Source organism: Malus domestica, chromosome 03, assembly GCF_042453785.1.
Source record: "Malus domestica chromosome 03, GDT2T_hap1".
NCBI lineage: Eukaryota > Viridiplantae > Streptophyta > Magnoliopsida > Rosales > Rosaceae > Malus > Malus domestica.
The window spans coordinates 2,371,189-2,385,490 of NC_091663.1; the positions used below are offsets into that span (position 1 = coordinate 2,371,189).

Below are 14,302 nucleotides of genomic sequence, written 5' to 3' on the forward strand. Positions count from 1 at the left end.
TCTGTGATATTCTCTGATTTTCTGATTGGACTGAGTCGTCCTTGTGGTTTATACGGTTTTGTTGTCGATTCTTCATTGTAATCGATTTCTGGTTAAGTGTCCGAGAGCAGTGCTCATCAAGTGTTTGTGAAAATTCCTGACTGAAATTCACGAATCTGCAATCTTGTGTAAACGATGGTGACTGCATCTCAACTTCAGTTACTTCAATCTCCGGTTACGAATCTTATTTCGTCGATCTCGACCTCCGTTAATGTCAAGCTTGATGACTCCAATTACCTTAATTGGCATTTTCAGATGCAACTCTTGCTGGAAAGCAATGGTATTATGGGTTTTGTGGATGGCTTGAATCCTTGTCCGTCTCCAACTCTCTCACAAACTGGTGAATCTGGTATGAATCCCTCTGTTTCTTCTACTTCTACTGAGAATGATGCTTTTGTAATTTGGAGAATGCATGATAGGGCTATAATGCAATTGATTACTGCGACACTATCACCTGTGGCTATGTCATGTGCTATTGGGAGTCAAAGTTCGAGAGATCTTTGGACTCGTTTAAAGGAGCAATTTTCTACTGTCTCCAAAACAAGTATCTTTCAGATGAAGTCGAACTTGCAGACAATTAAAAAGGGGTCTGATTCCATTTCTGTTTATCTCCAACGAATTAAAGAAGCTAGGGATTATTTGTCAGCTGCTGGAGTGTTCTTTCAGGATGAGGATATTGTAATATTAGCTCTTAATGGCTTGCCCTCTGAATACAATACCTTTCGTTGTGTCATCCGAGGTCGTGAAAGTGTCATTTCCTTGAAAGATTTTAGGGCACAGTTACTTGCTGAAGAAGTCATTGTTGAGAATCATTCGGCTGCACCCTTTATGACTGCTATGGTTGCTAATTCTCAGTCTAAAAATGCATCATCCTCGTCACAGTTGTTTAGCAATACTCATGGTCAATCCCAATTTGCCTCTGGCGGTTACAAGGTGTTCAATGGGCATAAAAATAAGGGCAAAGGCAAGTATCAGGGACACAGATTCTTCAATCCCAGACCTGTGTACTCAGGTCCAGCGCCTGTTTCATCTTCTCATGCATCCGGTATTCTTGGTCACTCTCCTATATCTTCCATGGGGCCTTCATCCACACCTTCGTTTCTTACCTGTCAGTTATGTAACAGTGGTGGTCACACTGCTCCATTTTGTGATGCCAAGCCTCCTGACAGGCATGGCTGTCAAATTTGTGGGAAAACAAATCATTTGACTTGGTTTTGTTTCTACAATGATAAGGGACCTAATTACATTGGTTCTCCTCGGGTATCACATTCATCTGGGTTTCCATATGCCCCTCCTAACCATCACATGCTGTCTCCTTCTTCTCAGTATTCATATCAAGGGTTTCCACAGCAACATACCCCTCAGCTACAGCAATCTCCAATGCATGCTATGCACACTATGTTCAATTCTACACCTCAAACTGCCACTCCATCTGCACCTCCACAGGTTTGGCTGACTGATTCAGGAGCAACCAATCATATGACGGCTGACATGAGCAACTTATCCCTGGCCTCCCCTTATCCGACCAATGAGACCATACAAACTGCCAATGGTGAAGGTTTACAAGTCTCACATATTGGGAATTCTACCATTCATACTCCAGCACAACCAATCAAATTAAATTCTGTGTTATATGTTCCTAAGCTAACACAAAATTTATTGTCAGTACATAAGATCTGCCTTGATAATAATTGTTGGCTAATCTTTGATGCATTTTGTTTTTGGATTCAGGACAAGGCCACAGGGAGGATTCTCTACAAAGGGTTGTGTAGTAATGGACTTTATCCTATTCATTCCCTGTCCTATCTCAACTCCGGTACTTCACACGGTCCTCTACCTGCAACAGCTTTTCTGGGACAGCTTGTTAAATCTCAGCTTTGGCACCATAGGTTAGGTCATCCAACCAACCATGTGGTTTCTCTTATGTTAAATAAAGCCAATATCCATAGTACTTCTTCTAAGTCCTCTGTTTTGTGTCATCATTGTCTTGAAGGCAAATTCAGCAAATTACCCTTTCCAATTCATGTCAATAAGTCTGTTCAGCCTTTTGAAATTGTGCACAGTGACTTATGGGGTCCTGCACCTTGTGTTTCTGTTGATGGTTACAAATATTATGTAATCTTCATTGATGAATATAGCAGACATTGTTGGCTTTTTCCATTGATAAACAAATCTGATGTGTACTCTACCTTTCTTACATTCTATTCTTTTGTCTCTACTCAGTTCTCTACACAGATTAAGATTTTGCAAAGTGATGGGGGGGAGAGTTTATGAGTCATAGGCTTCAATTTTTCTTGCGGACCAAAGGTATTGTTCATCATAAGTCCTGTCCATACACACCTGAACAAAATGGGTTAGCTGAACGCAAACATAGGCATATTATAGAAACCACTGTGACATTATTGCAAACTGCTAAACTGCCACATCAATTTTGGTCTTATGCTTGTCAAACTGCTACCTATCTTATTAATAGAATGCCAACTGCTATTCTTCAACACAGGTCCCCATTTGAAATTTTATTTGGCAGTGTTCCATTATTATCACATCTTCGAATATTTGGGTGTGCATGTTTCCCTTTGTTAAAACCATTCAACAGCACCAAACTTCAACCCAAAACCACCAGATGTGTTTTTCTAGGCTATGCTTCTTCGTATAAGGGGTATGTGTGTTATGATGTGCCTAAGCACCGGATTTACATTTCTCGGCATGTTTTGTTTGATGAACACCAGTTTCCTTATGTAGACTTATTGGCACATTCCACTCTTCCTAACTCTAATTCATCAGTTATTTCTTCCTCTTCCCTTCCCATTGCCGTGGTTAATACAAACAATGTTATTGTGTCTCCCTCACCAGTCTCTTCTCATATCCCGGCTAATCCTCCTGCTTCTTCACCTCATCCGCAGTCCATTACTAGTACACCTGCATTCTCCTCTCAGCTCCCTGTGGTTCCTGGTCCAAATACTATAATATGTCCTGACACCACTGAATTTCATCCTGATTCTCTGCAACCTGTTCTGGATATTCCTCCAATCAATTTGCATCCAATGCAAACTCGTAGCAAAAGTGGTATTTTTAAGAAGAAGGCTCTCCTAGCACTTGTTCAAGATTCTGAGGGGATTGATTTGTCTCAAATTGAACCAAGCACTTATAAGTCGGCTCTTAAAAGTCCTATATGGTTCAAGGCCATGCAAGAAGAATTGGATGCTCTCAAAGCTCAGGGTACTTGGACTCTAGTTTCTTTGCCATCTACTAAGAATCTTGTTGGCTGCAAGTGGATCTTCAAAATCAAACGACACTCTGATGGATCTATTGCTCGACATAAAGCTCGTTTGGTAGCTAAGGGGTTTAGTCAAGAACCTGATTTGGATTATGGTGAGACTTTTAGCCCTGTGGTTAAACCCACTACTGTGAGATTAGTACTTGCTCTTGCTGCAAACTTTGGTTGGGATCTTAGACAATTGGATGTTAAAAACGCATTCTTGCATGGGTTTTTGGAAGAAGATGTTTATATGACCCAACCACCTGGTTTTCAAGATCCCATTACTCCTCATTTAGTATGCAAACTTCATAAATCCCTCTATGGCTTGAAGCAAGCTCCTAGAGCCTGGAATGATCGATTTACAAAGTTTTTGCCTACATTGGGATTTGTTACTACATATGCAGATTCTTCTTTGTTTGTCAAACATGTTGGCAATTCAGTTGTGATCCTTCTGCTTTATGTGGATGATATAATCATCACTGGGAATGCTACATCTTCAATCTCACAGGTTATCCGTGCTTTGACTGCTGAGTTCGATATCAAAGATCTCGGACCCTTACATTTTTTCTTGGGCATTCAGATTTCCAAGACTCCCAGTGGCTTGTTTCTGTCCCAAACTAAATACATTCATGATTTGTTAGTCAAGACTGACATGCTTGAAGCCAAGGCCTGTGACACACCATGCCTTCCTTATAGTCGACTTCTCAAAGATGATGGTGATCCTTATGCTCAACCTGCTGTTTATAGAAGTATTGTGGGCGCTTTGCAGTATCTCACATTCACCCGGCCTGACATTGCATTTTCAGTGCATCAGGTATGCCAATTTATGCAGCAGCCTATGGTAGCTCATTATACTGCTGTCAAACGCATTCTCAGGTACTTAAAAGGTACTATGACTGTGGGGGTTACTTATTCTCGTGGAGATCTTCACCTCAAGGCATTTAGTGATGCCGATTGGGCAGGTGATCCCAATGACAGACGGTCCACTACGGGGTTGGTTGTGTTTTTAGGTTCCAATCCCATCTCTTGGTCCTCCAAGAAACAACAAACCGTGTCTAGATCATCTACTGAAGCAGAATATCGAGCTCTTTCTTCCACTTCTGCCGAACTGGATTGGATTCAGCAACTCCTTGCATTTCTGCATCTTCCCATGACTATACCTCCGGTTCTTTTCTGTGATAACTTGTCTGCCATTGCTCTGTCCTTTAATCCTGTACAACATCAGAAGACTAAGCATATTGAAATTGATGTCCACTTTGTTCGCGAACGGGTAGCCAAGAAACAGTTGACAGTGCAATTTGTTTCGTCTCAAGAACAGTTTGCTGATATTTTGACTAAAGGTTTAAGTGGTCCTTTGTTTCGCACTCATTGTCTCAATCTCATGCTTGGTTCCTCAAAGCATGAGCTTGCGGGGGGATGTTAGAATATACATTCAATGGTTCATGATTGTGACACTTGTCACAATCTTGTTGTATTAGTTAGTTAGTACTAGTGTTGTAACTGCCTATATAAGGCAAGGTTGTTAGTTTACTTGATTAATAAGAAAGATATTCTACAGAAACTCCTTCTCTCTCTATCTCTACTCTCTCTCTCTAGTTCTTGCATTGTATAGAAAGATTATAGAAAGATATATTGACTAATTCATGAAGATTAACACTAACTATAATCACTTATTATTTGTCGATTTTACCTTTAACTTTTTTAGGTTGACTTTCAGATTTTCGTCGTTAATGAAGTTCATCGTTGTTTTGCAGACTTTCTTCTTTTTCTTTGAAACAAAAATATAGATCCTCATGCAAGTTAATTTATATTTTGTATTATTTTGTTGAAACGTGATTGTTGTTATTATTCATAAAGTATTCGAAATACTGTTTTTCAATTTTTCTTTGTTAGTGGAGTTCATCGTTTGTTTTTCCAGAAAACAAATTTGAGATATGCATGTTATTCAATAATAACGATGGGTCAGTGTTTCTGGACTGTAAAAATAAACTGTTTGTGGATCTAAATGAAATAGACACACTGTTTCTTAAATGTAAGCTAGAAAAGAAATAGTGAAATTCATTGTATTTAGATTCAAAGAAAAATAAGCATCATGTTTTTTAAATATAATCAACTGATGCATGCAAGAAAAGAAACAATCAAAGGTTAAAACATAGACTGTTTCTGGAATTTAAGGCACTGTTTTTTGAATTTAAGTCACTGTTTATGGATTTTGGTTCTTTTATTTTCAGATAGAGTGTTTGTTTGTGCACAGAAAAAACAAAAAATGTATCTGATTTTTTTTTTCCAGAAATAGTGTTATGTTTTGGGTTCTCCAGAAACAGTTTTATGTTTTGGTTTTTTTTTTCCTATTTACAAACGCCTGACATGTATGTACATCACCGGGACCGTAGGTCCTTATTGGATCTGATTGGAATAAAATACTAACACTATAAATTGTTCGTGGTGCAGATAAGAGGATGAGGATGAGGATGAGGACGATGACGAGGACAAGGAGGATAAGGGCACGAAAAAGGTAGACAATAGTTTTGGATGATTTTTTATTAAACTTTGAGCCCTTTTGGTTAAATAATATTTTAGGATGATTTTTGGTTAAATATTTATTGGCCCAAATCCTTTTCATTAAAGCTCCATTTTCTTATTTATGTTTGAAATTTGAATTTTTAGGGACAAAATGACGATAAAACCATTGTCCTTAGGACTTTATAAGTTGCCACTTACCACTTTATCCTAATCCTTCTAGGCTTTCTAGTCAAATCCCAATAGGATAGGAATATTTCCGACTGTGTCAAAAGAACAAAGTAATCTTCTTTATAACTAGCATCTCGGTATGCGCTTAAATGCGCGAATTGACTTTTAAACACCAATTAATGTGTTGGCATTTCATTAGTTTTATGTTTTATATCATCACTTTGAAACTTATTTATTTGTACTAAATAAGAAATTGCTATATATAGTTGGTGTAATAAGTTTGTGTCTCTAACATTATTGATGTAAATAGACTGATTTTCTTATATTTTTTTTAATTTTTAATTTATTAATTATATAACTTTACACTTTATTGCTATTCAAAGAAGACAGAACAAGGAGGAGATCAATTATTCCTCAATTAATCTACTTCTTGACCTTTTTTGTATTAAATTGCATATAGTAAGCATCACGTAACTTTTATTTTCATGTGTTAATAAATGTAAGAATCCAAATGATTTCGCATGTGAGTAAATACATGTGGTTGGCATGAAATCTTCAATATAACCTCTTGTCCCATGAGATTTTGAAACCATTACCTCATCCAACGAAATGGAGATCAAAAAACCATTAGTACAAAGGTAGAGTACAACCAAACTCTAGGTATAGCAATTTTTTTTTTCTCTCTAACAAAAGCCAATACATGCAGATGACGTTTTATCACAGTGACGAAAAACAATTATATCTATGCACCCCAACCAACCTCCTCACCCCTAACAAAAGCCAATACATTGATATCCTCTACCCTTGTAAAGTCATCACATTTTTGTTCAGAGAATGGAGGAGAGAAGCTGAAGTAGCATATGAGGCCATGAGAACATGGAAATTCAGACCAACGAAGCATAAAAACCATATGGCAAAGATGATGATGCATCTGGAACAATTGACAAACTCGATGGAAAAGATGTGATGTGCAAACACGACGCCCTTTCAGGTTGGAGGGGGCCTTTGTGGTCTGAGACTTGGTCTCCATTGTGAAGTCACGGCCCAGGATCATGGAAGTACCTGGACTGTGGCTGCAGTATATAATAAGAGAGAGAGAGAGAGAGAGAGAGAGAGAGAGAGAGAGCTCCTCTAATTCAACCATATAAAAGTAAAACTGATGATAAATCATTCCCATAGTCATACAATAAAAGTAAATAACATTTCTACTGTTCCAAACACACATACAACGTCAAAAAAATGCAGTCTCTTTAATTAATTATTGGCAAATAGCTAGAAATCTTTCAAAATGCGGTCCATTCATTTCGCCGTTGCGGTTGCGGTTTCTTCGTTTTGTTGAAGCTCGCCAGCATCTCTACAATGGTGCAATCCACTTTACAATGCACTGTGCAGTGCCCATTGCACTTCCTTTTCCACTGCCCTGGCATTATCAGCAGAATCCGCATATGTTTGACAATATTTTTCCGCCTATGTTGCAAATGATATAAATTCTTCAGGCGTCACATCCTTCTTGCCCTTGTTTCTTCTTCTGGCAGCAGCAGTGGCGGGAGTAGCAGCACCACACCGATGACAACGCCCAGCCTTCCACCTCACAGCAGCAAACAGATGCACTCAATGCATCTGAGCCAATGTCACTGACAGATGCACTCAATGCATTAGGTGACATCGATTTCACCTGCAAGTTCAAAATCCAGAAATTTAATTTAAGCACAAGTGAGGGAAGGAAAAGACCAACTTAGATGGTAAGTACTGAAACATCATTACAGCACTCAAAAAGAGAAATATGTAATAAGAACCACTTTACTAACCGCCTTAATCAAGCGTTCAAGAGGCTGCTCGGTAACACTCGATTTGCCAGAAATAGTTGACAAAGCATTAAAATGACTAGCATCTGGTACAATAAATTCAGCAAGCAAAGGAGATGCCAACATCCCACTAGTGCCAATTGCAAGGGACTGGACTGGTACTCCCACCCCAGCTGCTTGTTGATGTCCGATATTCCCAGCATTTGGTAGTGAGGAAGGTTTCTCAGAATCCCCTGGCATGGGGGATAGAACCATGGGAGTTGAAGGAGATGGGATGACAACAGGTAAACCGGCAGTTTGCAATGGTGTTCCAGCTTTCAGGTGAGTCAGTAGATTCTTGTGGTCAACTTGGGGAGAAGAATGTTGCGAAATTTGACGAGATGCAGCCTGAATGAGTTGGTTTGATGATGGAATAGGAAATGGAGATCCTAATTTCAACTGCTGATGTGGATAAGCACGCTGGCCTGTGGATATATGTTGCTGAAAAACCCCTGGCTTAACACCCATCCCCTGTCTCATCTTCAAGTCATTTGCATCATTCATTTGATGAAGCAGTGGCATTTGGTGTTGGTTCGCCTCCATCTGCGCCGGAAGCTGCTGCTTTGCTTGCTGCAACTGTTGCTGCTGCTGTTGCTGTTGCAGTATCTGCTGCTTCTGTATCAATTGCTGCTGCATTCGCTGTTGATACTGTTGCTTCAGTTGATTCTGAAACATTTGCTGTTCCTGCTGTTTTAATTGCTGGTGTTGAAGCATACCAGAATTTGACTGAAGGGAGATAATATTTGGCTGAAGCATACTAACCCCACTCTGCGATGACAAACCATTCATGTTAGCTTGCTGGGGAGCACTGAAAGGAGTTTGTTGGATAGATCCCACTGGAACTTGCTGCAAAGAGTTCGGTGCATTTCCCTGTCCTGAATCCAAATTTGTACTTGGCTGCAATGAATTCATCATGTTCTGCTGTGCTGTTGAAACCCCAGATATCGAAGACAATGAATTTTGCTCCGAGCTTGTCATATAGTTCTGCTGCATTGTTGGCACAGAACCTTGTAAATTCATTGTTTGCAACTGCGGGTTCATTTGATTTTCATGAGACTGCACTTGAGGAATTTGAGACTGCGGCTGCTGCATGGAGTGCATATGAGGTGGGGGGAACTGCCCTTGTTGCAGAGGATCTTGCTTCCGTGGTCTATTTGTATTAATAAAATTTACTATCTGCTTCTCATATAAACCCAACTTGTCTTTCAAACCAGGTGAAACGTTACTCTTGGAAATCTGTAAGACTGATATGAGGCGCTCTAACATGGTTTTGAACATTTTTAGCTTCTCAAGCTGCTCTGACTTTGGTTGTTGTGGAAGAGAATCGTGCTGGCAAACAGAAAGAACAGATGTCAGTAAGCAAAAGAATGGCAATATAAGGAGTAACAACTTTGTTGCGAAATCTTATTAGCATTATTGGTGAGGTAACAATCCCATGTAGACGGTCTACATGGGTACAATAATTAAAAGGGAGATCAAGGTAGAATCTATCAAAGAGCAGCACCACAATAACCTAGCAGGGAAAGCCCCGCTTATTGCTAAAAGTTCAAGCAACAAATTATGAGAGAAGAAAAAATTGAATTGATTACATACCTGCTGAAGTTTAGTAGCAATTTTCTGATAGATTTCACTTAGTTCGGGTAAGTACCTTTCCTTCATGACTTTGATCTGCAAATGAAAGTTACAATGCAAAGATGATTAGAAAGAACTTTGCTGCAGCTACATGCTTGCCGACACCATCATAACATCAATGGCAATGGAAAAGAGCCCGTGCATGCAACCATGAATTCATGTATGCTTGTATCTAATGAAGCAAGTTTTAATTAACTCCCAACCGATGGTAGCTTAACAAAGCTGTCCCACAAGGAATCTTAACTAGCATGTAATTCTTCAAAATCCCCATTCAAGGCAATTTTGGCATTAGTATAATTATTTTCCAGTAGCTCTATTCCCACCCCCAAAACCGAGCGCAATGGCTTTCTAGGATTCATATAGCCGACCCCACTTAGTGGGAAAAAGGCTTTGTTGTTGTTGTTGTTGTAGATGTTGTATGTGAAAGCCATCAAATGGACAAGAAGTCAGGACATCTTACTTTTTGATAGACCTCCTCTTGCCAATCACCCCCATTTGCATGTCCAGTCTGAGCTGAGGAATCCAGAGAAGCTGCAAAATATAGAGAGATATATGTCAATGTTTGCACATAAAATGAAATTTGAACACGAGGGTTAAAAATGAGAAAGAAAAAAAAAAAAAAAAAAAAGCATTGCAAGCAGAACGTTGATATGGAAAATTATCCTTCCCAAACAGTTGAAATGTATTTTTTGTAAAACAAAATATAAATATCATTCCATACATCATAAGCAATCTAAGAACAGACAAGAAGCTTCATGAGCCAGTGGAACAGGACCATGCATGCACTAGATTGTGGAAAATATATCCATAGGCAGCAACATTTAGTAAACACAGTAGTCCACCGAAAGCTCTTTATCTATAAACCAATAGAAGCAAAACTGAAGAATAAAAAGTAAAAACCCATGTTTTCAATACCCAAAGGTATGAAAGGCACTTCAGGTGCAATTTTGCTCCTACTTTCAGCTTATGAGGGCAATTACTTTTTTATGGGAAGACTTCAAGGTTTCTTTTTCTTTGTTTAAAAGTAATTGTGGAGTTATCAAGAGGAAATGGGTTAACATTATGTCAGAACAGCGTCTCTATCACCATATCTCATGGAAAGACAAAGATACAAAAACTAAAATCAAAGGCAACAGAAGCTTCAGCTTTCACCAGCAAATCACTCGTAAAGAACTCTGATTGTAAACATTAAGCAAGAGAGGTGAAAGGTAAACTTATGGTAATTAAGGTGGTCCGTATACCAAATTTGAGGTGTAGGCGCAAAACTCATAACTAGGCTATTTATATATATATATATTCTATTCTCTTAGTCGGGTTTAATAACTATTTTCTTATCCTTGTGGATTATTATTTGCTATAATTAATTCATTTCCTTGTGGGATTTTACTTTTAGATTATATAACCACATCAATCTCTATTACTCAACCCTTGTTCAGCCTATATGGATATTCAGAATACAAGACTAACTTTGAATTTATTTTTTCTTTCAGTTTGGGATTTAGCTTTTTATCTTCCCTCCCCTGTGCTGCAACATACAAGACTAACTCTGTTCCTTTTATATAAATCCAATTACCAAATATAAATCACAAAATTTTATGTCCACTACCACTACACATATCAACCTCTAAAAAGAAAAGCAAGAAATCAAGAAAGACCAAGGCTTGCTTTAGCCCTATAGTTTAATTAATGTGACCAGATATTTGTATAGGACTCTGGTTCTCCATTCCATGATGGTTAGATGCTGAAGTACTGGAAAAGAACAGAAGTCGTCATGTTTGAAGGAGAGGCATGATGCATCTGTTTAAAAGTGTTGGTGACAACGAACATGTGGTGGGAAGATGGGACACACCTACTTGGCAAGATAGCCAGGCATAAAAAATTTCTATTGACCAAGTCCATTGCGCATCCATGCTACATTTTAATACAAGAGGTCATATATGGTACAGATAAAATTCCAAAATGAGACTACTTCCATAGAGAGTCTAGACACCTACATCTGGCAACCCACAACAAAATAATATATTTACCAAAGTCATCCAAAAATAGTGTGCCCCCATAAAAACATATAATAAAGACCATTTTCATAACAAAATCGGATTAATGACATAAAAATGACAAGGTTACCTATAATACAATATGATAAACAGACCCAAATGACACATAATACAAAAGTAAAATAAGAATAAAATAATATTCGGTCCAAAATGTACACCTATGATAATCCAGATATCATGAATGCACATGCATAAAATCAGGAAAGTGCATAAGTGCAAAAATCGTACTCAATGATGTCTCAGAAAGGGGCCTCGGAGACTGATATAACTGCTTTTGCTGATCCATTATATTTTGAGCTTGAAGCATGGTTCCTGATATCAGACCTGATGCTTGAAGCTGCATATCTCGTTGCAGTGGATTTGACTGCTGTTGCAAACCCATTTGTTGCATCGGTGCAGACTGTGATTGAATCTGTGACATCATTTGTTGCTGCGATGCCTGAGGTTGTGACTGCTGTCCTTGAGTCGGTAACATGTCAGATGCATTCTGATGTCGTTGTTGCTGCACCTGAATCTTGGATTGTTGCAACAAGTGTACAGAGTGCTGATTTGGTTGCATACTAGAATTACCACTTTGAGTTCCGAGGTGCTGCTGTTGCTGTAACCCAGTAACATTATTATGCAGGTCCAATTGTTGCTGATGGATATTAGAAAGGTTGCTTTGCTGCTGTTGGTGTAACCCAGTAACATTATTCTGAATGTTCTGTGCTAAAAGTGGTTGGCGTCCTTGAGATTGATTAGCTGGCAACGGCATAGAGTGTGATTGCCCTTGATTGGGGACTTGGGGTTGCATACCGGAAGACCCTACTCAAGTAAATAGCAAGAATAAACACCACACAAACAAGCGTCAAAACAAGAATACAATAAATGTCATTTGTACTCATCATTTGATCCATTAAATAACAGCAACTAAAGATATCAAGAACGAATCATCTCAGTTAAGAAATGCAGGAGTAATTAAGAAAAAGAACGAACGATTCTCGCAATAAATTAACCATCAAGAAGAAAGCTAGCCGGGAGAGAAAAGGGCAGTTTTCAATAGCTGTTTTTACCTGGATCAGGGGGCCTGTTGCTGTTACCAGCAGAGTTACATTGTAAAGGATTGCCCATTGAATTCTGATACTTGGTCTCCATTGTGAGCATCTTCAGAGAAATTTTCCGTAGATAATCCGACTACAAAAGCAAAAAAAATCCATGCTAAACTTAGAATACAGTTCTATCCAAAATATGAAGAAAGTTCAAACATAGACAACATTTTTTTAAGAAGTCATATATGTTATAGATAGGTAAGTATTTAAGTACGCAAACATTTCGTGCACCATAAGAAATCAGAACTCCGGAATTATGGAAGCACCTGGCTTGTGGCTGCAGTATAAATCTTTTCCTCAAACCTTACAGCAATTTTACTGAGTTCCTGTAATCCATCTTGTCCGGAGAAGGGAAGATGCCTCTTCAATGTATCCATTCTATACATGCAATAAAACCAACATCAATTACTGACTACCAAAACGGGGGTAGCATTCATAGCAAAACTGGATTCGTATACAATCCACTAAAATATGTTTTAAGTTTGCATCCCTCTCGCCATAGTTTAGATTAGATTACGCTAAATTAGAGTACTGCTTGAAACAAAAATAAAAAATTGACAAAGAAAAACACTTACATCTTGTTGACAATTCTTTGCCTTGAATCAGCCTGCAGCTGACTCCTCCAATCGCCGGCATCCATGGCGGCCTCTCCAACTTGATAAGGCCTCCACTTATTGGTATCCATCAAATCCAATCAACCCAACAAAACTGCCAAAAACAAAAGCACAGGACTGAGCAACTTCAACGAAAACCTACGAAAATGGCACAAAAATTCGTACAAAAGCTAGCTATTCGAACGACGATACAGCTTATAATTACGCAGGCATTTTTTTGCATCAGAAATTGCATTCATTCAAGCTGATTCTAAACACGATTTAGGCACCATGAAAAATCAAAACTTGCAATTCACATACAATCGAAACCCCGATACCATTTACACAATCAGATCACAAAAACACCAACAGTAACGAATTTTCCACAAAACCCACGATCGATCAACATCTAAAACAAAAACCCAACAAAAATTGACCAAAAAGTTACCTCTTTTCTTTCAGAACAGGAGAGTTGAAGATTGAAATGTTCAGGTAGCCTGGAGTGAAACAATGGAGAAATTGCAGAACTGGGAAATCGGGGGATTGGGAAAGGAAAGAGGGTTCTTGATCAAAAGCTTCAAACTTTGAGAAGATTGAATGGATTGATGCATCCGACTGTGGTCTTTTTAGTTTGAAGTAGGAAGGGAGAGACAACAAATATCCTATTTTAACCAATGTCTGATGTTTTAGGTTTTTTTAATTTATTTTTTAATTTTGAATTTTTTAGGGACAAAATGACAATAAAACCCTTGTCCTTAGGACTTTATAAGTTGCCACTTGCCACTTTATCCTAATCCTTCTAGGCTTTCTAGTCAAATTCCAATAAGATAGGAATATTTCCAATTGATTCAAAAGAAGAAAGTAATCTTCTTTATAACTAGTTTTTCGGCACGCACTTAAATATGCGAATTGACTTTTAAATGTTAATTAATGTGTTGGCTTCATTAGTTTTATGTCTTATGTCATCACTTTGAAACTTATTTATTTGTACTGAATAAGAAATTGTTATATATGGTGTAATAAGTTTGTGTCTCTAACATTATTGATGTAAATAGACTGAATTTCTTATATTTTTACAATTTTAAATTTATTATTATATAAC

General features: G+C 38.2%; 1 protein-coding gene across 2 annotated transcripts; it reads right to left on the reverse strand.

The window, feature by feature from the left end:
• Window positions 1-7,124: 7,124 nt before the first annotated feature.
• LOC103446910 (mediator of RNA polymerase II transcription subunit 15a-like) lies at window positions 7,125-13,875 on the reverse strand. 2 transcript variants are annotated; one of them, XM_070818081.1, is made up of 9 exons: window positions 13,649-13,875; window positions 13,183-13,315; window positions 12,874-12,985; window positions 12,572-12,692; window positions 11,748-12,323; window positions 9,926-9,996; window positions 9,427-9,501; window positions 7,798-9,162; window positions 7,125-7,664 (listed from the first exon to the last, which is right to left on the reverse strand). In XM_070818081.1, the coding sequence occupies exons 2-9, from the start codon at window positions 13,290-13,292 to the stop codon at window positions 7,482-7,484; spliced, it is 2,613 nt and encodes an 870-aa protein (XP_070674182.1). In that variant the 5' UTR covers window positions 13,293-13,315; window positions 13,649-13,875; the 3' UTR covers window positions 7,125-7,481. The 2 variants fall into 2 exon arrangements, with proteins under 2 accessions (XP_070674182.1, XP_070674183.1); XM_070818082.1 differs by having other exon boundaries at window positions 7,125-7,623; window positions 13,649-13,854.
• Window positions 13,876-14,302: the final 427 nt, after the last annotated feature.

Coding starts and splice junctions, on each gene's coding strand:
- LOC103446910 (XM_070818081.1), bottom strand. CDS start 13,292: ATGGATACCAATAAGTGGAGGCCTTATCAAGTTGGAGAGGCCGCCATG. Junction 9,997..11,747: donor CCTTTCTGAGACATCATTGA/GTACGATTTTTG, acceptor TATATTTTGCAG/CTTCTCTGGATTCCTCAGCT. Junction 7,665..7,797: donor TTGAACGCTTGATTAAGGCG/GTTAGTAAAGTG, acceptor TTGAACTTGCAG/GTGAAATCGATGTCACCTAA.